The following is a 27,139-nucleotide window of genomic DNA, read 5'->3' on the forward strand; positions in this document are numbered from 1 at the left end:
TATATATATATATATATATATATGCATAATTATTAGCATTATTATTTATTTATTTATTTTCTTATTATTCTAGTTACAAAAGTGATTTAGTCAAGAGCAGTGAGAGATTTTCTCTCATACAGAAACAGAGACAGCGCGCGCATATAGCTCTGTTGTTTGTGTTTCAAGGCCTAAAATCAGTTTTAATTAAACTGCAGTGCTTAAAAACGCGTGCAAACATGAAGTTGCTGTTATTCACTTTTCTGCCTGCATCCCCGTGTAATGCATGTAAGACTGCCGTCATTCAGATGATTAAAAAGTATTGGCGTAAACAATGTATTTTGCGGCACCACGAAATAAACGATAGAGGATAATATGAAACAATAGACTTTTAATTTCGATATATATCGTCATATCACCCAGCCCTAGATGCGAGTTATTGTAATAAATAGATAAAAATATAATTTTTAATTCACAACATCAGGGTTTTTTCTGGATGTTATAGTTGCACCACATGATTTTAATGGTTGCACCTCATGACTACAATTTTTTTTCTTCTTCAAATATTAATAAGCAGTTTTGTTAAAACATTTTTCTAAGAAAATACCAGCTACTTAATTTTTTAAAGAATTTTATTCTGCTCTACTGAGGCTTCTTTTCTTATGGTGTCATTTCGTATTTTATGCACCCAAACATATATAGAAATTAATTTTAATTCAGAAGTTAAAAGCATGTATGTATGATTTTTTTTATTTTATTAGTTATTTATGTATTTTTAACACCTTACATACTGTCAGTATTGTATTTTGTTTTCTAGTCGGCCATTGCAGGATGGAGATATCATCAATATAGATGTCACAGTGAGTCCTCTGTTAGTTAATTGCTGTTAGATTTAAAATTAAGTTTAAAAAACTTGACCCTTTAACGCTAGTGTTCTCTATTCTTTTTCTATTCTATCTACAGTGGGGAAAAAAAGTATTTAGTCAGCCACCAATTGTGCAAGTTCTCCCACTTAAAAAGATGAGAGAGGCCTGTAATTTTCATCATAGGTATACCTCAACTATGAGAGACAAAATTAGAAAAAAAATCCAGAAAATCACATTGTAGGATTTTTAAAGAATTTATTTGCAAATTATGGTGGAAAATAAGTATTTGGTCAATAACAAAATTTCATCTCAATACTTTGTTATATACCCTTTGTTGGCAATGACAGAGGTCAAACGTTTTCTGTAAGTCTTCACAAGGTTTTCACACACTGTTGCTGGTATTTTGGCCCAGTCCTCCATGCAGATCTCCTCTAGAGCAGTAATGTTTTGGGGCTGTCGCTGGGCAACACGGATTTTCAACTCCCTCCAAAGATTTTCTATGGGGTTGAGATCTGGAGACTGGCTAGGCCACTCCAGGACCTTGAAATGCTTCTTACGAAGCCACTCCTTCGTTGCCCGGGCGGTGTGTTTGGGATCATTGTCATGCTGAACAATGTCCCAGCCACGTTTCATCTTCAATGCCCTTGCTGATGGAAGGAGGTTTTCACTCAAAAACTCACGATACATGGCCCCATTCATTCTTTAGTCTTTTTAATTATATAATCACTTGACCCTCTAACACTAGCTCTATCTATTCTACCTCTTTTCTGTCCACTTTTTATTCTTTTAATTTATTCTAAGAAAGAAAAAACTTTGCTGTGTATACTGCGTTAGATTAACCGGGACTTGTCACAACACTTACATATTGTTACTCTTTTGTTGTTTTGATACCCTCATTTGTAAGTCGCTTTGGATAAAAGCATCTGCTAAATCATAAAATGTAAATGTAAATAGGGGATGCTATATGTATTTTGTAGGTTTATCTAGAAGGTTACCACGGAGACACCTCAGAAACATTTCTGATTGGCTCAGTGAATGAACAGGGCAGGAAGTTAGTGGATGTGGCTCGACAGTGCAGAGATCAGGCCATTGCCGCCTGTGGACCAGGTCAACCTCTGTGCATCATTGGCAACACTATCAGGTGTGTGTTCATTCCCACAATCATCCCAGATTGCATTCCTGACAGCATCTCGCACCTTCAAGAGTGATGTCTGTGGGAAATGTTCTTTTATTCACTGCATTTTCCAACTTGCTCTTGTTAAAAAAAGCACATCTAACCTCTAAACCTCTCTGTTATCCCTCTTGTGCGCAAAAGTAGAAAAAAGACAGCAATCTTGCCTCGTCAGTCCTTATTTGATAGTGTAGTGTCTGAAGAAGGACTGCACAGAGTTAATGTATTTCTCAGTGAGCTCTGAGCTAGCAATTACCCAGAGTGCAATGGGGTTTTTCCTGCAATGGGGTGTAAATTACAGGTTAGTTTGTCTTGTTGGATGTGTGCAAGTGTGTGTGTGTGTGTGTGTGAGGGGAGAGAGAGAGAGTGAGCGAGCGAGCGATGTAAATTACAGGCTTGCTCCTGCTGTCTTTTCAGAATCGTAGACTATGCCAGGGTGGATTCAGCTCCCCACAGAGACACGAAAAGATCCGCAGGAGCCTTTTCACAGAGAGAACATACTTAATCACTCACATACAGTACAGAAACATCTTTAACAACATCCTGTTGAATTTCCACTTCTAATGCAAAGACTTAAATGTGCACAATATCAATTGTGAAGATGCTGAAATGGGTTCAAGGTCAAAACGTATAGCTAAAAAATTTTGAATATTTTATTTTTACTTTCATGATATAAATGTGTATTTTACTTCAATCTTTAAAATAATTCAATCGAGTGATTAAATGAGCTTTTTGTTCATTTTGTGCAGTGTAGCAATAGAAATGTCCTCTGTGTCTGAGGAAGCAATGCTTTTGTTTCTCTCTCTCTTTCTCTCTCCCTGCGTAGGATTCTGAGCTTCTGCAGGGACATACACTGTTATTATATACACACAGAGGGAACAATTACCTCTCCTCAGGAAAAAGCACTTAGACCTCTCTTTCACTCCTTCTCTCCATCTCTTGCTTTTATTTATTTTTTTATCATGCTGGCACACTAGCATCCTCTCTGCTGCTCTCTCTCTTTGCAATTCTTTGTCTCTGTCTTTTATTCTTTCTCTTGCATCTTTTTCTTTTTGTTTGTTATACACCTTTGTCCTCTACCTTCCCCCTCCCGGAATATAAAAAAACAACTATGCGAGAACATTTCAAGCATGCTTTATTCACAGTGAAAATGTTATTTACATGTAGGCAACATGGTTAAATTTGACATCTCACAGGCAACGCCCTAATTGGGTGTAGGCTCGTGGGTAAACCAGAATTTTTTTTTTACCCAATGAGAAAATTTTATTTTACACTTATAATCATTTATCAGACACTTTTATCCAAAAGAGGAAAATATACAAGCAATTTATCATACATCAACCAGAATAAACCTGGCTAAAACATAAATTTGAGTACTTTTTCTTTCTTTCTGAATTACAGCAAAGTAGCAAATTCAAATGGATTCCGTGTGTGTCCATATTTTATCGGTCATGGGATCGGAACATATTTCCATGGTTATCCAGAGATATGGCATCATGGTGAGAGTTTATACATCATTATTTGATGTATTATTAATTTATTTGACTTAATATTCAGAAATTATATCTCAATTTGCCATGGTTGACATATACTTTATACTTCACTCAAAAATGAAAGTTCTGTCATTATTTACTCTTGTTCCAAACCTGTATAACTGAATTTCTTCTGTAGAACACAAAATAAGATATTTTGAAAAATGTCACAGGGATTTTTGTTGTTGTTTTTGTTTGTCCCTACAATGAAAGTAAATAATCTAATTGCATTGTCCTCACAATGAAAGTCAATGATTTAATATAGTTTGGACCCTAATATCTTCTATAGTGCAGGTTTAGATTAAAAGGAAGGTTAGTAAATGATGGCATAATTTTTAGTTTTGGGTGAATTAACTCTTTAATTTATTTTAAGTTTTATGAATACATACAGTGGGTACGGAAAGTATTCAGACCCCCTTACATTTTTCACTCTTTGTTATATTGCAGCCATTTGCTAAAATCATTTAAGTTAATTTTTTTCCTCATTAATGTATACACAGCACCCCATATTGACAGAAAAACACAGAATTGCACTACATTTTTGCAGATTTATTAAAAAAGAAAAACTGAAATATCACATGGTCCTAAGTATTCAGACCCTTGTTCATTAATGTGATCAGCTAAGATGTTTTACCATTAATTAGGGCCCAAGCACCAATGGTGGTTCATGCTTCTTTTCGCTTTTACAGCCAATGACAATGACCTACAGATGGAAGAGGGCATGTCCTTCACCATAGGTCTGTACAGTATGTGTGTACTCATCATTGTTTTAGATGACCGACTGATTGAATGTTAAGAACATCAGCGGAAGCATGAATTTGTACGTTTTCAGGAAGTTAAACCATCCGTCCATTTTTCCAGAACCCATTCTTACGGAAGGATCCTCAGAATTCAAGATCCTGAAGGACAAGTGGACTGCTGTATCTGTGGATGACAAAAGGTGCATGTTGTGTTCAATTTCTCCTTCCACACTTCTAATGAGAGCCCAATGCAGCCATTTAAATGTAGCCTACATTAATCATTCATTACTTCATGCAAGAATAAGTGGCCAAATTCTATTGAGAATCTTCAAGAACTTTATTTCTATTGGCTGTTGACATTTAGCTTGGAATGACTAAGTACCCTCAGAATTTGAAGCACATAGAGAGCTAAGTACTCTGGCATAAACCTTCCTTTAACTGCATATATTTCACTGGAGAGCACTTCAGTGTTAATTGCAAATGAGCTGATTGCTCTGTTGGCAGGTGAGAGCAGAGTGTTACTACTTGGTCAGTGGTTGATTAGAGCTCTGATTTTTAAGGTTGACTGGGGTAATATGCAATATAAGAAAATGGATAGATTCCTTATTTTAATTCTACATCTAAGGCAGTTGTTCTCAACCTTTTTGACTCCAAGGCCCTCGTTGTGATTTACTGAAAAAGGATTAAGGGATTTAAAAAAAATATTTAAACTAACAATTTTTACCTGACAAAAATAGCTTGGCATAACTAGACAAGAATTCTATATAAATATATAAAAATGCTAATGGTGTAACATCTTATTATTATTTTTTAGATGATTATTATTATTATTCTAGAATTTGTCCAGGTATTGAAATCACACATTTATATATTTTAGTTGTTAATGCTTGTTTCATCTTATTTTAAATTACTTTATCATCTTAAAGTGAAGTGAGTGAAGTGACATGTGGCCAAGTATGGTGACCCATACTCGGAATTAGTGCTCTGGATTTACCCATCCAAAGTGCACACACACAGCAGTGAACACACACAAACCGTGAACACACACCCGGAGCAGTGGGCAGCCATTTACAGTGGAGAAAAAAAGTATTTAGTCAGCCACCAATTGTGCAAGTTCTCCCACTTAAAAAGATGAGAGAGGCCTGTAATTTTCATCATAGGTATACCGCAACTATGAGAGACAAAATGAGAAAAAAAATCCAGAAAATCACATTGTAGGATTTTTAAAGAATTAATTGGTAAATTCCTCGGTAAAATAAGTATTTGGTCACCTACAAACAAGCAAGATTTCTGGCTCTCACAGAACTGTAACTTCTTCTTTAAGAGGCTCCTCTGCCAGCGAGATATAAGAGATATAACTTATATGCGGCACCCATATAAGTTTGCTGAGGCCCTTATGGGTCCCAGACCCCTGGTTGAGAACCACTGATTTTAGATAAATGACTAAATCTCAACATGTTCACCTGTGTGTTTGTTTTCTTATGTGTTAATACTCAGATCGGCCCAATTTGAACACACGGTTGTAATCACCAGCGATGGTGTAGAGATTCTGACAAAACTACCAGATGAAGATTGACCGGACAAGAATTATGGGACATCTTGAAGTGTGACCTGTGAGATGGATCTGTGCTTTTTTCAATAATAGAATCTTTTATTTAAATAAATGATTCTTAACATTTATCCAGTGTTTCATCTTATTTTGTTAGCCTGACCAAATGGCTTCTTGAAACAGCTGTGCAACTCCAGCCCGTTTGAATTAGGCTAATAGGGTTAATTGTTTAATGCATGTAGGTTATTATGTAACAAGTTTCAAAATCTCTTCACTATTCCAAGCTCTTTGGTTTCTGATGTCATCTCTGCCTGAACTCATTGAAAGCACAGGGAGTGAAATGTCATTACGTCTTATTATTATGGCGGGGTTTCTCCGTACATCATAATATTACTCCGCAGTAATGTAGTTAGCGCTGTGCATCTCTCGAGAGGTGATTCTATTTATGGGCCAGGGGTTTCTGTATGAGCCATGTGTAGCGTATCAAGAATACACTATAATCATATCTGTTTCACGGCGTCATTGGCAAACTGCTTATGCTGTCTGACATTTGACAGAGTTTGAATTCTGCTGTCTGAAATGCGCATGTATTCTCAGTGAGAATAGCAGTGTTCATAGCTTTCAGTCTTACAATTTACGTTTTGAAGTGTGTGGATGGTAAAAAAATTTTTTTTTATCATATTTTGTAAATATTAAATCGCTAAAAACACACACTGAATGAAATACGTCAAATGAGTGATCAGAAAGTGCGCTTACATGAGCACGAACTCTCTCCACAAACCGGCTTCCATTCTGCATCTGTTTAATGGCTGTGCCTCTATGATGTGTACAATTAAAGTTAATTACATTGTGACTCTTACTAGTTAATCCGTAGCTTTCGGTGGCTGTGCCATCTGGGAAGTTTCCTTCTGCTTCTGCATGAAACAGTCCGTAAGCTCTACATTTAGACTAAAGAAACGCGCACATAATAAGAATCGATAGCCTATTAAAAAGAAAACGTATAAAGCAAATGATGTGTACGTATAAAACGAGATGTAAACGACACCACGTAGCATTTAAACGCGCATTGTTTATTTTACTAAAGTCCTTAGATTATGATGATGGAATATGTAAAGACCAAGGAATTTGGAAAAGCACAAAAGGAATAGTTTCTACATTATTATTATTATTAAGCATATCTGTTTAGGCCTATTTGTATAGGTCTACTAGTTTATGTGATTTGATCGGCATGGTGCCTGCCTTTCTAAGCTGTGCTCATTAAATCGAATCATAATGGCAGCCATTTGGTTTTTTCATCTGTCTGTCGCAATTGCGAGCAATTTCTGGCGCGGAGGGAATCTTTTCAGTCGGACAAAAGAAAAAGGAATAGGCAGGGAATAACAATAGGGGTCAGGTGCTGTAGCCTATTCTGTCATGAAGGATGTTCCTGATCATTATATTGACTCTAAACGAATTGATTTTAAACTTAAAAGTCTCGCATTTTCGCTCACTTTTCGTTGCATCTTTCCATAGTTCTTTTACTGTTTTATTTAGGCTACGACATTTTGCGATCTGTTCCTATCTGAAGTAGGCTATAGTTTTTTTATTATGTTGTTCGTTTCATTTGGGCTTGGTTTGGCTACGTGGATGCTCTGTAGTTATTTGCTTTCTCTTTAATCGTACAATACATTTGTCGTCATAGCAAAGAAAAGAAAAACAATTCATGAGATCCAGCAAAATATTGGCTATGCAAATCAACTTTTGCGTTACTGACAGCCCACTTTTTTCTGCAGTACACAGAACGTGATTAATTATAATGCCAATGCACTACAAAATATCATTACAGATTAAACCGCAAAATGTTTCCTTTCTTTTCTATTCTAGAAATTTTACAGAGACCCTCTGCTCTGCTTCATGCGGATGTAGCTTTGAATCCATACGGAAGCAGTCATTTGGACTCATAGTGGTGTGGTTGCAAATAAGCCCTGGCATTTCGATTACTGCCAGCTGTGAATGTTGACATAAGGAACGAAGCAGAACGGTAAAATGTGCTACAATCATAGTAGCATTTGCTGCACCTGTAAAGATATGTCATGGTGACCTGGTGGGTTTGGGAATCAGATTCCCAAAATCTGAATAAAAATAGTCGTCTTTTTCAATAAGAATCAAAGGATCCGGGCCCCAACCACTATGTCCATATTTAGAAAAACCGCGGAAGCGCGAATGAACCTCAAAAGCAACAAATCATATAAGATAAACGATTAGTTACAACAGCCCCTGAAACGTTATTCTTTATAATAGTTCGTGGGTAAACTTCGGGAATATACTGATGATTCTGTTATTATGCTGTTTTGTTATTCTGCGCTTTGTTTGTTTGCTCGGCCAAGTTGATTGATTTGAGATATTCTGTTAATTTTTCCCCCTTTAATACAGTCTACAATTTAATATGTTTAGGTAGAACAAATGTTTATTTTTATTAAATTTTTTTTTTGCGATTATTAATAGTTCAAGAAATGTATATAAAAATATTCACACGATTTGAGGGTACTAATAAAGAAAATATGCAATCCATTTGTAATATGCATTTGCCTTAATTACAATTAGGTAAAGCAACTTTTAACCCCAGTGTCACAATGACAAATAAACATAGCCTACATGGACTAGATTACAGGTGCTGTATAATATGAAACATGAGCAAAAGCCTCATATTAATTTGTAAAATTGGTGCAAGTGGTGTTTTGCCCTCAGAGTTAAGTCGGGTCTCCCACCTATTCCAGTAACTATTTTAGTTCCAAAAATGTTGAACTTGACCATGTAAAGACGTGAGGCAATGAGAAACTGCGTGTCCCCGTACAAGAATAGCTCAAGGCTGTGCTGGAGCTGGAAGCGGGGACTCGAGGAGAATGTTTCCAGGGCGGTCTGCTTGAGGCGGTTTTATGTTTTTTTTTCTCTGGTTGAGTGGCGTTCATAAAACGTCTGGAAGAGGAGCGAGCTGACTCCAGAGAGTCTGGAGTGGGAAGAGCCCTCGCCGCACGCGGAACGCCCTCGCATCTCCTTCTGCGCATGTCAAGACGCGTCCGAATGCCAGGCGCTCCCCCTCATGCCCAGAGGTACAGGATACCTCTTCACCAAAAACATTTACAAAGGATTAAATAGGGTCAGATTCGTTCTAGCGAAAAAATCACACATGCATTACGTGTGCAAAAGAAACGGAGATGTACAGGAAAAGTCTGCATAGGTATACAGGCTAAGAGTAATGTTCTTTACAAACCTATGCAGACCCAATTTCTTCATTTCTGTAAATATTAAATTAGTGCATATGAGCCCATGTTGTATTTAGGCAGCGAGCGTTCCAAATTCAAACGGGGTCTCTTTCATTTATACGGTTTCTTTCATGCGTTTTAGCCAAATAAGTGCTTGGTTGCCACGTTAAAAGTAAAAATTGTTAGATGCCAGGTTAAAAGAACGTGGAAATATCAACACACACACACACACACACACACACGTTACAGACCAGTTGTAGCCTACGATCCTTTACAAGACTTTTACGACCAATGAAGAATCGTTTTTATAGAGCAAAACCTGAAAAAACACAGCTCCACAAAATCCTTGGGTTGAAGACAAACAACTTGAAACGACAATCAAAGAACCAAACGTTAAACTGATAGTAAAACGCACATTTAATTATGACTGCAGGTTATAAGCATTTGAATAGATTTATCACTAAATCTAATATATTCTGTACAACACACGAAAAAGGCTACCCGTTTGTACTTGGAATGTGAAATAAACATATATGATAACCCCTTTCATTTTGACTATAACGAAAACAAATAAATAAATAGAAAAATAATTTAATGTGCGTTGCTTGCGCGCATTAGTGGCGCCAAAGAATTCCACGGCAAACATCTTTAGCAAACCCAGCCTGAAAATAGATTTTAGAGTTAATGTTTTCCTAAGATATAAGTCCAGTGACAGAATATAGGCCTATATCCTCCTACAACAGGTGTATTCGGCCATTTTAGTCCTCTGTTAGAATATGGCCCCAGCACTCATGGCAGAGCTGTGATGAGGTTGTATTAAGGTACTGGGCTGTAGATGTGTGACTGGATTCGTGGATGAGTACCATGAATAGTTTGTCAAAAATGATGGGGCGGTGGTGTTTGGTGGCCCATTGGGCTGCTCTGAAACTGTGTCTCCGTCGTTTGGTGTCTGGTTCGGTGGGAAATCCCAACCTGCTTGTGGTGGAGGAGTACTAGAGGGAGAGTCACCGGTAGCAACCTGGTCTGATGGAATCTCGCCGTTTTTCCACAACTTTTTGAATTTTGAGCGTCGGTTCTGAAACCATATCTTCACCTGTGGCGCAAAATAAAGCGCGTCTAAGTTAAACATGAAATAACACAACTCCACGTTAAAATAAATTTAAAAAGTACAGAAATACAGCTTCAAACTTATAGCCACAGCATGCAGTAAAAGAGCCGCGTTTGACCTGGGTCTGTGTGAGGCCCATAGAAGCCGCCAATTCGGCGCGTTCTGGGAGCGCGAGATACTGGGTCTTCTGGAATCGGCGCTGGAGAGCCGCCAGCTGAAAACTGGAGTAGATGGTTCGCGGTTTCCGGACTTTCTTTGGCTTTCCATTCACCATGCGCACCTCTGGCTCACTCTCTTCTTTCTCTATCAAAATTAACCACAAAAGTTGTCATTGTAAAATATCACAAGACGACAATAGGCAACAGAAAACGACGTTTGGGAATACTGAGGCGCTCTTACCTGGTTCGGTTGGAGTTGGTGAAGAACTGGGTCCATACGTTCCATAAGCGCCATAGGAAGAAGCATAGCCTAAATCGTAAGCCTTCGGGCTGTAGTGAACATTACCCACTGTACCAGGATGATAGGAATAAGATGCCAGTTGTGCGTACGCTGTCCCCGCGCAGTGACCTGTCTGTGAACTACTGTAGAAGTTGCTGTCGGTCACAGTTGACACCGGCAATGTTGGGGAATCCTGCGACTTGTGAACGGTACTGAAGCTGCTCGAGGTAATATGGTTTGTATGCATATCCGAGCCAAGGCTATCCAGTACAGCGGTCATTTTTCAGGAAAAAAAACAGTGAACTGAATTTACTTACCGTGACCACTTAAAATAGCCTATTTAAAATCTGCACCTCTAACAAATAACCGGTGATACAAAAATCACACAACTTATGGAGGTAGTTTGTTTCGCCTTAAGTTACATATCCATAGTTGATAGAAGGTTTGAGCTCCGCGGCGGTTTCTGCCTTGGAGATGCTGACGGGCGGGCCATATACTGGGCGTCATGTGGTAAAGCGAACCAATCGGTTAGCAGGCAGTCCTAAGAAGCACTGCCAGCTGAAGGAAGACCTCTGTCAAGTCGAAATAACAAAATATCTTGCAGCCTTGGTCTTAAGGGATTTAGCTAGTCTTTACAAAAAGTTAAACAATATAACCATTCACTTACTAAATAAATTAAAATAGCAAAATTGGTGAATTTCAAAAAGAGAGAGAAAATAGCTAAATATAGAGGGGAAAAAAATGAAAGAAGACAGGACTATTTTTTCCAGATGGAAAATAGCCAGGGAGAATGAAATATATAAAGGAGCATTGTCTTTTTCTGTAGTAGGAACATTTTTGTGCACCTAACTGAATTCTATGTAATTCGAATGTAATTTTCTTGTTTATATGCAACCTAAGGTGAACCCTGAACCTTTAGCCTTTCAAATTGAGCAGTACGCATGTAAATTACTCGATCAATGGCCTACATTTAGACCAAGTGATAGTCTAAAAGTATCAAATGAAGCTTACAGTCTTGATTAAAGGGATATGTTTCCTCATTGTTGAAAAGCACGGTTTAACTGGAATGCCATCTATCGTTGAAATGTTGTCAGTGTATCTTACGGAAGCAGTCTGCATTCCTCTGACTAATCACAGACGGCGCCAGTCTCCTTACACCCACAGGTGCACAAAACAGCAATTATTCCCCGGTAAACACCAGGGATAAAGCGCGGAACCAGCCCTATATGATGCTCTGTCGCGCCAAACGCCTCGTGCACAGACCTACATAGAAAACTACCTCAGTCACGAGAACTGGCAATTTACTAAGTATTCTGTCAACTCAACAAACTTTGTGGCCTGAGCTCTGCCAGCTATAATCTCTGGTGACTTGTCTCTGCTGTAGAGCGATTTAAAATAGAATGTTGCTATTTTACACAAATAAATAAATAAATCTAATTAAAATAAATGCTATTATGTGAGCCTATACTTTATTTAGAGTCGTTAATAAAATGAATAGGCCTAATGTTAGTGTTGACACTCGATTGGGTTAGTTGGAAGGATGAATTGGATCAAAACATGGTTGGTCATTACTAGGCTACAGTATGCACAAAATTACTGTACAGTTATATCAATATATATTCAAAGTTGAAGTCAGTCTCTGGCTCCTTTTCTGCTCAGGTCAGGTGTTCAGGGGACAAGTCTTAGAAAGGACCTCTGGCGCCTTCCTGCGTCCATAAATATAAAACTACCTTTTTCGAGATGATGTCTTCCCCCAATGCACTCCAAATTCACCCCACCCGCAGCTCCACCGATTCAGATTTGTTTGGTGGCTTATTACATTCTAATAATAAAATAATAATACATTTTATTTAAAGGCGCCTTTTCAGAGCACTCAAGGACACCGTACAGTTGATTGATAATCATAAAATCAAGACAACAAGACAACAAACAACAACTATTGACATTAAATCACTTAAAATTGATCAGAGAAAGCTAATTTAAACAAGTAAGTTAAGACATTATTTAAAAGTAGTCACTTTCTCATATAGATTATGGAAGAGAATTCCAGAGATTAGGAGCAGCACAACTAAATGCCCTTAGACCCCAGGAGATGGTCCTCACAGCAGAACACAAGATCCAGGGGGCGAGGTTGGATCCAGATCCAACTTCTCCCACCTTACATACACCTAAACCTACCCATCTCCACCCCCTAGATGTGGATCCAACCCCACCCCTGGATCTTTGTTCTGCAGTGAGGGGCTACTGGCCCATAGTGGCTAAACGAACAGAAGGTACAACAAGGGAAACCGATGAAGAAGATCTGAGAGTACGCTTTGGGATGTAAATATGAATCAGAGAGATATGGTGGTGCAAAATTATGAAGAGCTTTAAAAGTGAGAAGTAGAATCTTGTACTCAATATTTAACAGGAAGCCAGTGAAGATGGTAGATAACTGGAGTGATATGCTCGATGGAGGAGGTTCTAGTAATTATACGCGCAGCTGACTTCTGGACCAATTTAAGTTTATTAATGAGTTTGTAAGGTACCCAAAAAAGAAGAGAGTTACAATAATCAAAGTGCGAGGTAACTAGAGCATGTACATGAATAGCTGTGGAATTTGGTGTGAGAAATGGACAAAGGCGGCTGATGTTCCGTAAATGGAGATACACAGACGGAGTAATATTGTTCACATGCTTTTCAAAAGATAAAGTACTATCGAGGACGACACCCAGACTTTTAACCTGAGTAGATGGGGAGATTAGAGTTATCAACAGAAAGTGAAAAACTATTGGATTTTGACAAATTAGATTTGGTACCAACAAGGAGAACTATTGTTTTATCGATATTCAGCTTTAGAAAGTTATGCGAAAACCAGGATTTAATCTCTTCTAAGCAACCCGAAAGAGAGGAAGAAAGAAGGGTAGAATTTGTCTTAGAAGACAGATAAAGCTGGGTGTCGTCGGCATAGCAATGAAAACTGATGCCATATTTCCTAAAAATGTAAATAAATAATAAATAAAAGAGGGCCAAAAACAGAGCCTTGAGGAACACCAGCTGTAACAGATGAAACGTATGATCTGAAATGTTTAAGTTGAACAAATTGAGTGCGCCCAGAGAGATAAGATCTGAACCAACTAAGAGGGACACCAGTAATAACTATAGAGAGTAGTCAATCTAAGATAACTTGATGAGAAATTGTTTATCAAAGGCCGCGGTTAAATCGATTAGAATAAGTAATTTAAAGTCCAGAATCAGCTGACATCAGCAGATCATTAACAACTTTTTACCATGGCAGTCTCTGTACAATGCAAAGGGCGGAAACCCGATTGGAATTTTTCAAACAGGCTATTTTTAAAAAGATGGGAATGAACCTGAGATGCAACAACTTTTTCCAAAATGTTTGAGAGAAAGGGCAAATTGGAAATTGGGCGAAAGTTAGCAAAATGATTAGGGTCAGCTCCCTGTTTCTTAAGTCTTGGAGTGATTACAGAAACCTTAAAAGATGAAGGAACCACACCAGAGGTGAGAGATGAGTTTAAAATATCGCTTACTATATCAGATAGAGAAAATAAACAGGCTTTGACCAGGTGAGTGGGGAGTGGATCTAACTGACAAGTGGAAAACTTTGATAAGGCCTGATATTTAATCAATAGTTGGAAGTTCGAAACTGTAAAATAGAGACAGAAGAGAATCACGGGAAGGTAAATACAACAGATCAGATGCCACAATATTTTGAGAAGTTAATTGTTGATGAATATTTCCAATTTTAGTATTAAAAAAGGTAATTAATTTATCGCATAGATCACTAGAATATAGATGAGAAGGAAGGGTATTAGGAGGCCGTAGGATATTATTTACTGTATTAAACTAGGACCTTGTATTCCCTTCATCTAACCTAATTATATTAGAGTAGTAATCAGATTTAGCAGTTAGAAGAGCATTCTTGTAAGAGAGCATATGGTCTGTGTACATATCTTTATGAACATTAAGTCCAGTTTTAATGTATAAACGTACCAAGTGACACCCCTTAGTTTTAAGTTGTCTTAGTTCTGGTGTAAACCAAGGTGCAGAATGAATAAAATAAACAGTCCGAGTTTTTAAAGGTGCAAGTGCATCAAGCACACTGTGCAGTCCCTCGTTATAATAAGAAACCAAGTCATCTGGAGTAGAGAAATCATTGCTCCTGAAGAAATTGTCCAGTCCATCAGAAAGAGCAGATAGATCGATGTTCTTGATATTGTGAAATTAAATGGAATGACCCATGTTGGTTTTTTCAACCATTAAGTTAACACTGAATGACATTAACTTATGATCTGATATGGGCAAGTCTAAAGCATGACAGTTGGAAGGTGCTACACCAGAACAACAAATAAGGTCAAGAAATATATATAAAAAATATATAAAATAAAAAATAATAATATTATAATTATTATATTATAAAACAATATTTCTGCAAAAGCATAAAATAATAATTATATATATATATATATATATAATTTTATCCGTATATATATATATATATACATATACTGGTAAAAAAATGTATAGCCTGAATGCACTGTAAGTCGCTTTGGATAAAAGCATCTGCTAAATGTATTAAATAAAATAAAATAATTTTCCGTATTTATTTATATTTTTACTAGCATATAATAAGCCACCAAACAAATGTGTGTGTTTATATATATAAAGATAAAGTTATAAATATATAATATATAAATGTATACATAAATATACAAATATATAAAAGGGATAAAGTTAGACTTTAAATTTAGAAGATAACAAAATATGTATTTAAGATGGTGGATGAATACAGCACAAAAGGAAAGCAAGGAGTCCATTTTATTTAAACTGTAGCTAGTTGTAACATCCTTTATAGTTTGTGACATTTACCAAATGTATATATTGTAAAATGATACAAGTTGTTCTTGCACCGTTGAACTACATTAGTAAACACGAGATGGCACTGTTTGCTTAAAAAACCAATTCAGGCTTTTTTGTGTATGTCAGAGACTCAGAGCAAGGAGGTCATTTAAGAGTAGTTATAAAAAGGATTGATTTAGGTACACATCAAATACAGATATCAACATTATACTATTATATCACAACAAATACTCTATTCACTGAGACTGATACACTAAATGCATGTTGCATGTTTTGCTGAATCAAATGCAGAACACAATTCTTTTTAATGAGTATCATAAACTAGGCAATAACATCCATTATATAGGGAGGTCACTTGACAACAAAAAGCAAACATAAAATCTATCTTTGGTTCACTAATAGATACACCTAGATTTCATCAACATAAATATCAGCTTTCTTTTGAGAAGGCCACATCAGCAGTAGACAAATATGTACATGTACAAGATTTTTTTTTTTAGCTGAATGAGGCTTCCTTTCGTACAGTTCTCTTTGTTGGTTTATACTTTTACTGTGTTCTTACTGTAATGTTTAGATTTAGCTGACATTTGTTTGGTCTACTTTTCTCTAAAATCATTATTCATAACGTCTGGTTACATGCACAATATTAAATGCAACGCCCTACATCATATATTACAAGAATATGCCGCATAAGCTCTCAACTATTCAACAGACTGTCTAAATGGGTTGCTACTTAAGCATGACTTTGTTGTGCTGCCCTGGGTGAGTGATTCTTAGTAATCATCCTCACTCTTATTGTCCCGAGAAGTGTGAACTTCCTGTGGGTGTGTGCTTTGTACTCTGAGGAAAGACAAATTAATTTGTGGATTCATAATCCAGATTTCCGATGCTTGCTGGCCTAGAGGGAAGTTTGTTTCTGCAGCAAGAAAAGTATAAATTTTTCTTATGGCTTTGAAGAAAGTAAGAAAAGAATGTGTTGTGCTAAATGGTGTAACAAAACAAACAAGGCAAGTAGGATTTGCCTCTGAGGGAAACATTCCAATATTCTTTCTTTTCCCCCACTCCAATCCTTTTTTTTTCCCCGTGATGTGACCTGCACACCTGCCAGTTGCGCTTTTGTGAATATCACTTCCAGATGAAGTTGATTGATCTGCTCCTCTCATGTTCTCATAGGATAGAATTTCAAGGTTATTGAGGTCTCTGTCTGTCTCAGGTATGCTTGAGGTTGATATACGAATGTCATTAATATTAATCTCAGTCAGTGTTTGATTAGCACACACACACAAACACATTAATGCTGTGTTAAATAAATTTGAGCGCACATTTTCAAGGCATTGAGGACATTTTGTTTTAGCACAGCATGTACAGCCGTTTTTTGAAAATCACTGGTAGGCAGCCAAAGTTTCAATCATAAGTCGGTTGCGTAAAATGTTCGCTGTTTTTGTTTTTGCTGATCCTTCGTCAGCAGCTCAAATGCATTCTGAGAACAGGACGACCTGCAGGAACATGTAAAAAACAGAGCTGGAGGGCTGGGAGGTGAGGTGTGTTTGAAAGTGAGGAGGGGCTGGGTGGGGCAGCCACGTGTGTGTGTGCATGTGAGCTTTTACCGTCACTGTGATGGCCAAATTTCCTCACAATGTTGAGAAAACCATAAAATCTCTTGCATTACTGTTCAAAAGTTTGGGGGTCATTAGATTTATTTATTTTTTTTAAATGATACTTTGATCAAAAGTGACAGTGAACTTTCTGTTAATCAAAGAATACTGAAAAATCTCACACACAAAAATATCAAGCACCACAACTGTTTTTAACTTTTATAATAATAAGAAATGCTTCATAGGCAGCAAATCAGCATGCTGATTGAATGATATCTGAAGAATCATGTGACACTGAAGACTGAATTTATGGCTGTTTGAAAATTAAACTTTGCCATTATAGGAATAATTAAGTTTTTACTAAAACTAAAACCATTAAAAATAGTTACTTGACATAAAGAAATAAAAAAAACATTTCACAATATTACTGTTTTGATTAAATAAATGCAGCCTTGGTGAACATAAGAGACTTCTTGTAAAGAACATTAATGAAAAAAACGTTACCAACCCTTACAGCTGCATTGTGTACATTGTGGGAAACTTTTCTCTTTTACAGTTACCTATTAGTTAGTTGGCTAACAACAACTAACTATTTAGCAGGCTAAAGCACATATGTGCTAATATAACAATAAACTATCACTGTATCAGCAAGTACCAATTTTACTTCAAAGAAAAGTATAGAGATAGTCTTAAAGGGTTAGTTCACCCCAAAATGAAAATTCTGTCATTAATTACTCACCCTCGTGTTGTTCGAAACCCGTAAGACCTTCGTTCATCTTCGGAACACAATTAAAGATATTTTTGATGAAATCTGAGGGCTCTCTGACCCTCCCATAGACAGCAAGGTAACTACCACGTTCAAGGTCCAGAAAAGTACCAAGATGATCGACAAAGTAGTCTGTGTGACATCAGTTGTTCAACTGTAAAGTTACGAAGCTACGAGAATACTTTTTTGCGCAAAGAAAACTAAAATAACGATTTATTTCACATTTTTGTCTCTACTGCGTCACTTTGGACGCGCGTTCACGACAGTGTCATGCGTGTGGCGGCGCCGGCGCTGACCCAGATCCGGTGTAATGACGTCATCACGTCAGATCTGGGTCAGTGCCGCCACACCCATTTTTGGGTGAACTAACCTTTTAAGAATTTCGGGCCATCCTTGATTTAACCACACTTTTAAACACACTTTTGGCTCTCTTTAGCACAAAGGTAACCTCCAAAAATGCAGACATAACAGAAATCCTTTTAAATCCTAATTCAACAATAAACACAAACACCCCCCCCCCACACACACTTTATAAATCTTGTAAAAAAAACACATTAAATAACATGCAATTTCAACATTTACTCTCCTTACAGTATCTAAGGCAAAGCATGCTGTGAAACTAATTCAGTTCGAGTTCTGCTTATTTTAATCAGTTATTGAGTTCACATTATTTTGTAAGTGCAATGAACAGTCAGTAATATTTGTGTGAAATTAATTTATTTCATTTTATGACTGTTTTACAGTGTACAACAGGAAGAAGAGACATTACTACACTACTATCTCATTCACACACTTTAAATTAAATCAGATTCCGTTTCAGTTTGAATCTTAACATAAGAAACAGATTTGCTCAGGAAGTATCTCTGTTTACATTACTTGCAAATTAATGCTGAATTATGCTGAATTATGAGAATATATGAGAAATATGTGGGGCTCAGTAAAATAATTTCTTAGAAACACAACATCACAGCATATTTTGCAGTGATTTAAATTATAATGAAGGTTTCCACAATCCAGGAAGCATGCTGTGCTTGATCTGCTTTTCTGAGAATATGTTTATGACCTTTCTTCAAACATTTTTTTACACTTGCAAGCTCACATAAATATGAAGAAAAATGCTGAAAATGAAAACATGATGTGCAACACAAATTAATATGCCACACTCTTTTGGAAGGAGTACCACATACGAACCTTGCCATGTACCATCAGCCAACAAGTCTTTGGAGTGTTTTACAACATAGTTTGAGGGAAAACATCTAAATTCTCGACTAAATAAATACTGTATGTAATCCATGCAATGCATTTTTGCAGCTGTAATTTCTGGAGCTTCCAGACTTGTACCCACCAAAAAAGGAAGCTCTGCCACTGCTGCAGAAACATGTACACACTGCACACACCAGAAAAAAAAAGTTTTATGGTATATCCTACTCAGTGCTTGCTAATTTACAGAGCTGATTACACTAACTCTAGCCCTATAGTTCAAATTTAACAGCCTTCCCAAGCAGCTGCTAGCTTACTGTGTAACACAATGTTTGATATAAGTAACTTTGGCAACTACATGTCATCTATCAGTCATTAAAGTATTAGTAGACTGTCTGCTTATATCTGTTAACACTTTATTATGATGGTTCCCCAACAGACATTATACTGAATATATGTAACTTGCCAGTTATGCAGTTGGTTGGTTTTTAGATTTATATGAAAGAATCCAATATGCTTCAACCACAGCACTCTTCTATCTGACTGAGAAAGAGTGAGGCAATGAGAAAAGTTGAAGCCCACAAAATTAGGTGTTAAAATTGAGAGAAATAGCAATAATAACTATATAAAAATGTTCTACTTGTGCCCTTGATCTACATAGTTAGAAGTCTCACACTGACTTAAATTTTAGATAATAAAATTTAAAATGTATTACAACTACGGTAAAGGTCTTTTAAGGTAACTTAAATCTTGCAGTCTTGTCACTACAGGTTCAATGACACACCTTAGTGAGTGTTCATGGATGAAAGCTGGTAGTCATGAAAGAAGTAATATCCTCAAGCAGATTTCACTTTTTCACGTCTTTAGGGAGTAGAGGGAAAAACAGAAAACAGAATTCTCCCTATAAAATCTATTAATTTCTTGATGAAAGGAGGAAAAGGAGGACAGGGGTAACTGCAATAATATGTTACAGGATAAATTAAATATGTTTTAAATAAAGAAGTCAGAAGGGTGATGAATTGTGTTGGTGTATGTAATGAATTCTGGGAAGAGTTCGTGTCCTGTTAAGATGCAAGGAGACATGTGGGATGATAAAAAGCAGCTGTTTAATTCATGTGTGGGCTTTTTAATAGGTCTGAAGGTGATTTTTCAGTAAATCTATTATTTGTATAACATCAGAGTAACATCAGAAACTACAAACAATACAATACAAACAATACATAACATTAGAGAGGTTAAAAGTAGTAATTATGCATTTTTTTAATATAACTGTACAACAAGTTTACACTGTATATGATTCCATAACACACAATGCATTATAAAAAGAGCCAGTTCAAACAGGTTACGGTTTTAAAACATGTTTAATCCTTCCAGGAGATGTAATGGACTGAAGCTATCAGTCGGCAAGAGGTCATGATTGGTTTAGAACTCTCTTCTCCTTATTGGTGTCGATGAGGATGTGCATGTACGTGTGTCTTCCGTAACTGTGGGTGTGTTATATTCTCCATGGGAACAAAGCAATTTAATTGCAAATAAAATACCATCTTTCACCTTCATCCTCGCCGGAGGTCAAACACTCATGTTATGAAGTGTGTTACACGGTGAGTAGGGTGTGAATCAGTGTGTGTATGTCCTAATCATCTCCCTCATCCTCTTCCTCATCTCCTCTCCCTCCTCACCCTCCCTCTCCATTTCTTTATTACAGTGGTTTATGAACCCTCTGGGTGTGGTTCAGGCATTCGGAGCTCAGACAGAAAAAGTTTGTCAGTGCATCTGTTTAAGATTATAAAGCTTGGGGTGAGACTTAATTTGCATATCCACACAGGAAAATAACTATGCAGCAAACTTTCATAAACATCAGGTGACTTTCCATCTTCAGTACAACAAAGATGATTTAGCTGAACCTTGGTGATTCATGTTGCATTGATTGAATATAGCAAGTAATGATCAGTTTCTTGCACAGATGGATTGTTTCGCTTCATAATTTTCAAATTTGAAAATGTAAACAATTTTCAAGCGACACCTGAAAACTCATCTCTTCCATCATTATTTGACTTCATCTAAAAAAAAAAAAACACTTTGCTTTCTCTTTCCTTAACCTCTCCCTGTCTAGCTTGCATTATTCTGAACAATGCCTGAAACTTTGTATTGCAAGCACTTCCTGCATTTATTTCCCTCTTTATGATGAATCACTTATTGTATTCCTCAATTGTAAGTTGCTTTGGATAAAAGTGTCCTCTAAATGAATAAATGTAAATGTAAATGTCATAAGACCTCTATATATCGTCAGGAGCTGCAGCGGGTATTCATTTAGTGTTTCCTGTACCTTCTTTTCTAACTCTCAAAGTGATGGCACCCATTGACTTGCATATTTTGAATCACCATGGTTTCAGCTAAAAATAGTCTTTAGCGTTCTGCTGAATAAATAAAGTCATATATATCTTGAGTGGCCTGAGTGTGAGTAAATTAACAACAAATCTACACTTTTGAGTGAACGATTTCTTTAAAGATGAAAAAGTCCTTTGCATCATTTTATAAAGTCACTGAAAACATGTGTACTAATGTCTGAACGTTGAAATTAATTGTTAAATAAATATTTATTTCTTATGACCCTTTATTATCTTTAGAACATATAGTTGGCTGACAAAGTTATGGATCTTTTTTTACAGTGAGTTTGGACCAATGATGATCAATCAGCCAATCAGCTTTGCCATGTTATCATCTTCCTGTTGTTCCAAAGTTATTATTCACATGGCATTTACGGCTCAGACAATTGGCTGAAATATAATTATGACCATGAGAAAAGGTGTCAGATATCAAATTATGTACCCAATGCCAAGCAACTGCCATTGAGATTAATGGAAATGTTAATAGATAGCTTTCTCCAGGTAGACCTGCTTAGTTACAAACTCATCAAGCGAAAAAAATCATGGTTTTTAAACATCTAAATACTAGCAATATCGGATACTGTAAGTCCAAAAGATTATTTCATCTGAATACACAGCTAATTTTAAAGGGCTATCAGTGGAGAATGTCTATATTTGTGTTGTTAAATGCTTGTAAATTAGATTGTAATTTGTAAGTGTGAGACAATTATTTTAAAAATACTTTTTTGTCTAGAAAATGGCTTCCTTTTAGACTGTGAACTTGGTAAAGGTCTTTATGTTCTCACAGTAAATCAGTCTGTAGTGGTATCACATGATCATTAATTATGGCTAACCCGCATGAATGCATTACATATCACCTGACCCTGAAAAGAGAGTGAAAGATGAAAAGAAAGAAGGGTGATAAAGATGCACATGTAAAACTGTCTGAAAGTTTGTTTATATCCCTCTTCATTTTTAAAGCCCGGTCCTTAACACCCAAAATAGTGAGAGCTTCCTGAGTTTATTAGCTGTAACTTTGGAACAAACGTCCCCCTTTGTGCTGTTAATGTTAATGCGACACCAAAGCTTCTACCCAGCTGCCACAGGACCTCAGTATAACCTCAGGTTGACGTTGGCAAATTGACGTCAGTATTTGACGCCAACTTAATGTTGGATTTTGGTTACACAACCTAAAAACAACAAATATCAACGTCAGCTGACATCGGTATTGGACATCAAATTAGCATTGACATTAGACGTTGACCTGACATTGAATTTTGGTCACCAGACGTCGCAACCAAAATTTTACCAAATATCAACGTCTTATGATGTTGTGTGTCTGCTGGGTAAGTGGTTGAGTTTAGGAGAGGCTGAAAATAAGCATGAAATTAAATCAGGTTTGTGTGAGAGACACAAAACAAGTGAGGGTTAAAGTCACTCAAAAATGTACTTAAATCAATAACAACTTAAGTGTAACTTTTAAAAAAATATCAGACTATCATGTCTTGAGGGCACCAGCCGTGGAGTTCAATTATTTTGTCTCTGGTGGGATGTCTGCCTAAATGAAATTATGTTCTTCTTAAGGTAAAATTACTTAACTTAATGAAGTGCTCTTCATGAGTCCATGGTTAGTGAAGCTGACCTGTATCTGAACTATTTCTTCAAATGTTCATTGGTAAAGAGCTGCCACATAAACAAGGATCATACTCCAAAATAGATTTCAATCTTTTCTGATGAATCAAATGTAAAAAATAAATAAATAAATAAATAAATAAAATTCTGTGATGTCACTATATCCAAAATAAGGAAAAATGCAAATAGCGCTGCTAAAAAATGTCTGCACAAACACTGTAAAAAGCAGAAATAATTTTGCTGATATAACCAAATGTATTTCATTAAGTATGTTAAACAAGATTTTTGACAAACAAAACCAATTAATTTACACATGATGAAGCTCACTTTTAAGGTTTTTCAGAGTGATATTTTAGCTGAAGATTTAAGGTCTGTTTCCTCAGTGTTGCATCTAATGTAGCTGTTCTGTGGTTTTCAAGAGGGAAAAATTAGTGGCTTTGTATGCGAGTGTCTGTGTGAGACGTGACAGATGCAATTTGCTTACATTTGCTCTTAAAGGACAGGGCTGAACACTGGCAGCTATGTGTGCCCTGAGGTTGCATTTTGTGTTTGTGTGTGTGTGTGAATGTATTGACTCTTTTTGTTTTGCTCAGCATTGGCGAAAACCGGTTTGACAATTTCACTCTTAAAGATGCCTGTGGGGCCTATTTTCCTTCCACCAGAAAAGGAGGTAGAATGAATGACAGAGTTCACATACACAAACACATGTTTTTTAAATATGAAGCTCACTTTTAAGGTTTTTCAGAGTGATATTTTAGCTGAAGATTTAAGGTCTGTTTCCTCAGTGTTGCATCTAATGTAGCTGTTCTGTGGTTTTCAAGAGGGAAAAATTAGTGGCTTTGTATGCGAGTGTCTGTGTGAGACGTGACAGATGCAATTTGCTTACACTTGCTCTTAAAGGACAGGGCTGAACACTGGCAGCTATGTGTGCCCTGAGGTTGCATTTTGTGTTTGTGTGTGTGTGTGAATGTATTGACTCTTTTTGTTTTGCTCAGCATTGGCGAAAACCGGTTTGACAATTTCACTCTTAAAGATGCCTGTGGGGCCTATTTTCCTTCCACCAGAAAAGGAGGTAGAATGAATGACAGAGTTCACATACACAAACACATGTTTTTTAAAAAGAAAAAAGATCAATACAAATGCGAGGAAAAACTGGCAGAGTCACATTCTTGTTTTAGTTCTCTTTTCCTCTCTTCCTCCCTCTCTATCCCTCTCTCTTTTCCACACCCAACATGACCATAAAGAATGCACTGTTAAATTAGCATGGAGAAAATGAATAGAGTACAGTATGAGCAGACAGTAACAGATAGTACGGAACAACATACAAAACAGCATCTGTTCGCACATTTGATTCAAGTTTATAACAGTGTGTTAGTAGCAAATTCCAGAGTATATAATGACAGAGGCAGATCTAGACCCACCCAGTAGCTGCAGTTGAACTTTTCTATGTGAAACCATTGACACAGATGGCTGTTTCTGCTCTGACTACCAGCCATGTTTCCCAACCTTGCTCTCTTTTTCCACTAAAGTTTTATTTTTAACAACAATGGCTTATGGCTGTTGGACTCAACAAAAACAACTGGAAGGAAGTCTTGAGCAGAGGGAAGAGGACAGAGAATAGCTGAGGACGAAAGCAATGAGAATGTCAAGACATCTGAAAAGAACAGACACACGTATACATATGCACTAACAGTCACTTTTGCTACAAAGCCTCGGGATTCTCACACACAAACCTCTTTACACTGTTAGAAATGTGTACGGTAAATGTCACAGGCCAGTGTTACAAAATCAGCTTTTTTCCAAGGAATAGGACATAGTTTTCCACTTGACTTGCTTCATTGTAACATTTTGCAACTATAAGCTCTCCATCTGCCAAACCGATGTGATCACGAGGAGATGGTTAATGGGTTTTGTGTGCAATAATTCTGCACATTAAGACTTAACGAATTTATACTTTCAAAAACTTGTGTGAAATGGCTCCTAAAAATATCCAGTGTTCCAGAGTGCACTGGGCTCAGCCACACTGTAATAAAAAGGCACAGTAATCTTATTCACACACCAAATATGCATTCTGGGTACAAGTTCTTACAGTATTGTTTCCTGTTGCCATGGCATTACTCTGTTTTCCACCTCACTCCGTCTGTGTGTGTGTGTGTGTGTGTGTGTGTGTGTGTTCAGCCATGACTCCCGACAGGGTTTAGTTTGCTTTTGTTTGCTCAGGCAGAAACAGCCACAAATCTGTGGTGTACAGTACAAATACTTATTATAGCGTTTACTGTTTTTCTCTTAATTTCTATTTTTCTTTCCCTCAATCATGCCCATCCGTCAGTCCCACAGTTTCTGAGTCATCAGGTTTAACAAGCTTATCATAGTTTCTTAGTTACTGCATATGTACAGTATAAAATAACATAATCTATATAATGCTTTACTGTTTGCTTTACAGAGGTCAAATCCACCTAAACTGGCTGAACTTCAAGAAACTCCTGAAGTCTTCAAATAAACTCAATGTGAATAACATTGAGTGATACAGTGAAGCTGAATGTGATTAATATTCATTCACTTAAATAATTAAGGGTACAATTACACGACAACAATAAACTAATGACAGAAAAGTTTTTCCTTTGAGTTTTTAAAAAGTTTTACATATGACAATGTTGTCAAAACTATCCCTGTTTACACGGATTCACATAAACAACAAAAAACATTTTATTATACATGCAAGGCATGTAGTTGGCAATGTGACTTTGTAAAGAAACACTACTCGCCTGAGCACATACATAATATGTATGCGCATGACACCACTGTTTTTATAAAATCACGTTTTTGTATTTTCCACATAGGTGATTACAGTATCGATTTTCAAAGACTTGCATTCTGAAATCAGTTTTTAGAAGTTTGCATTTTCAGTCCCCCAAAACACATAAGTTATGCAGTGTCGCAGAAGTTCATGATATCCTTTAAAATAAAAACTTGTAGTAAAACTTGCTGTAAAAACTTGTGGTAACATTTTGTTTAAACCTCTGTTAAGATACTGTTAAATTTAACATGATGTCACTCTTTCACGTCAATATCCTGTTGGACCCCAATCAATCAGGCTTAACATGGTCATCCTACTGAATCTGTTTTACTTGCCATTTCGAAAGTGCTTATGTCAGCCAGAGCATTAAATCACTATGATTTTTCAAAGATCATTCTGCTGGTCTTACAAAGAATTTAATTTGGATTTTACTCATATAATGCTTGAATAATATGTTATACAGGATATAAAAGGATCACTCCCTGCATTCTCACAGCTGAGGTCCCACAGGGTTCAGCGTTGGGCCCTTTACTGTTCTACTGTTCCCTGCTGTTCTACACCAGATAAGTAGGTACTAAAATTGAACTACCTGAACTGCAAAAACAATGCCCGATGACTCAATTAAACACCTCATTCCCTCTGTTTGACTCCATATCTGCCATCCCAGAGAAGATCTTTGCATACTGTAGCGTCTCGACCAATCTGACACACTAATTTTTATTTGATTTAACAAATCAATTATTCATGCACACTTGACGTGTTCATTGTGTGCTCATAACCGGAGTCACTAATCATGCAGATTTACGCTACAAACTTTTGTAGAATTGTACAGTAAGAAAGTTATTTCCCTTAACCAGGAAATTAACGTTCTTAGAATTGACAAGACAGTTGACCCTGAGAGGTCAGCTAAATATCTACAGCGGATCTAAAATATGAATAGTTAATTATAACTAGTTATGGTTAATTATTCATATTTCCTGTTGTGAGCTAACCCGCTACAATACTCTGTATTTATAAAATACCTTTTCACTTTTCACTTAACACTTTTGCCACATGTCCTCTTCAGCACTTGATTACATTAGCCTAAATACTTTCGAAAAGTTCACGTTTTGCAGTATGACATGCTATATTCAATTCAAAAGTATTTTGAAAGTTACAGAGCCCTGACACTCGCGTCATGTCATTGTTTTCATGTGAGCGTGCGGCTTCGAGTGTGCTCGAGCCGTGCGCTCTCGTCTGCGTGTACTGTTTCATGTTGGAGCGTGGTGTTCAGATCCCGGCACTCATGTCTTGAG

General features: G+C 36.7%; 2 protein-coding genes across 2 annotated transcripts in view; one reads left to right on the plus strand and one right to left on the minus strand.

Annotated features, from left to right (window-relative positions):
- Nucleotides 1–5,911, plus strand: part of metap1d (methionyl aminopeptidase type 1D (mitochondrial)) — a 14,047-nt gene extending 8,136 nt beyond the window's left edge. Inside the window, exons 5-10 of the mRNA XM_016295325.1 lie at nucleotides 797–839; nucleotides 1,823–1,986; nucleotides 3,418–3,515; nucleotides 4,238–4,285; nucleotides 4,410–4,488; nucleotides 5,786–5,911. Of these exons, the coding sequence (XP_016150811.1) occupies nucleotides 797–839; nucleotides 1,823–1,986; nucleotides 3,418–3,515; nucleotides 4,238–4,285; nucleotides 4,410–4,488; nucleotides 5,786–5,864 (511 nt within the window). The 3' untranslated portion in view covers nucleotides 5,865–5,911. The remainder of the gene's footprint in view (nucleotides 1–796; nucleotides 840–1,822; nucleotides 1,987–3,417; nucleotides 3,516–4,237; nucleotides 4,286–4,409; nucleotides 4,489–5,785) is intronic.
- A 3,867-nt stretch (nucleotides 5,912–9,778) lies between these two features.
- dlx2b (distal-less homeobox 2b) lies at nucleotides 9,779–10,924 on the minus strand. Its single transcript, XM_016295307.1, has 3 exons — nucleotides 10,587–10,924; nucleotides 10,306–10,490; nucleotides 9,779–10,172 (listed from the first exon to the last, which is right to left on the minus strand). The coding sequence occupies exons 1-3, from the start codon at nucleotides 10,903–10,905 to the stop codon at nucleotides 9,849–9,851; spliced, it is 828 nt and encodes a 275-aa protein (XP_016150793.1). The 5' UTR covers nucleotides 10,906–10,924; the 3' UTR covers nucleotides 9,779–9,848.
- Nucleotides 10,925–27,139: the final 16,215 nt, after the last annotated feature.

This window comes from Sinocyclocheilus grahami, unplaced genomic scaffold (assembly GCF_001515645.1).
Source record: "Sinocyclocheilus grahami isolate Dianchi unplaced genomic scaffold, SAMN03320097.WGS_v1.1 scaffold334.1, whole genome shotgun sequence".
NCBI classification, from domain to species: Eukaryota; Metazoa; Chordata; class Actinopteri; order Cypriniformes; family Cyprinidae; genus Sinocyclocheilus; species Sinocyclocheilus grahami.

Bases quoted from the DNA above. Each gene is read 5' to 3' on its own strand.
- dlx2b (XM_016295307.1), bottom strand. From the start codon at position 10,905: ATGACCGCTGTACTGGATAGCCTTGGCTCGGATATGCATACAAACCAT. The intron at 10,491-10,586 runs GTAAGAGCGCCT...TAATTTTGATAG, and splicing joins ACCAACTCCAACCGAACCAG to AGAAAGAAGAGAGTGAGCCA. The intron at 10,173-10,305 runs GTCAAACGCGGC...TTTGCGCCACAG, and splicing joins TGGGCCTCACACAGACCCAG to GTGAAGATATGGTTTCAGAA.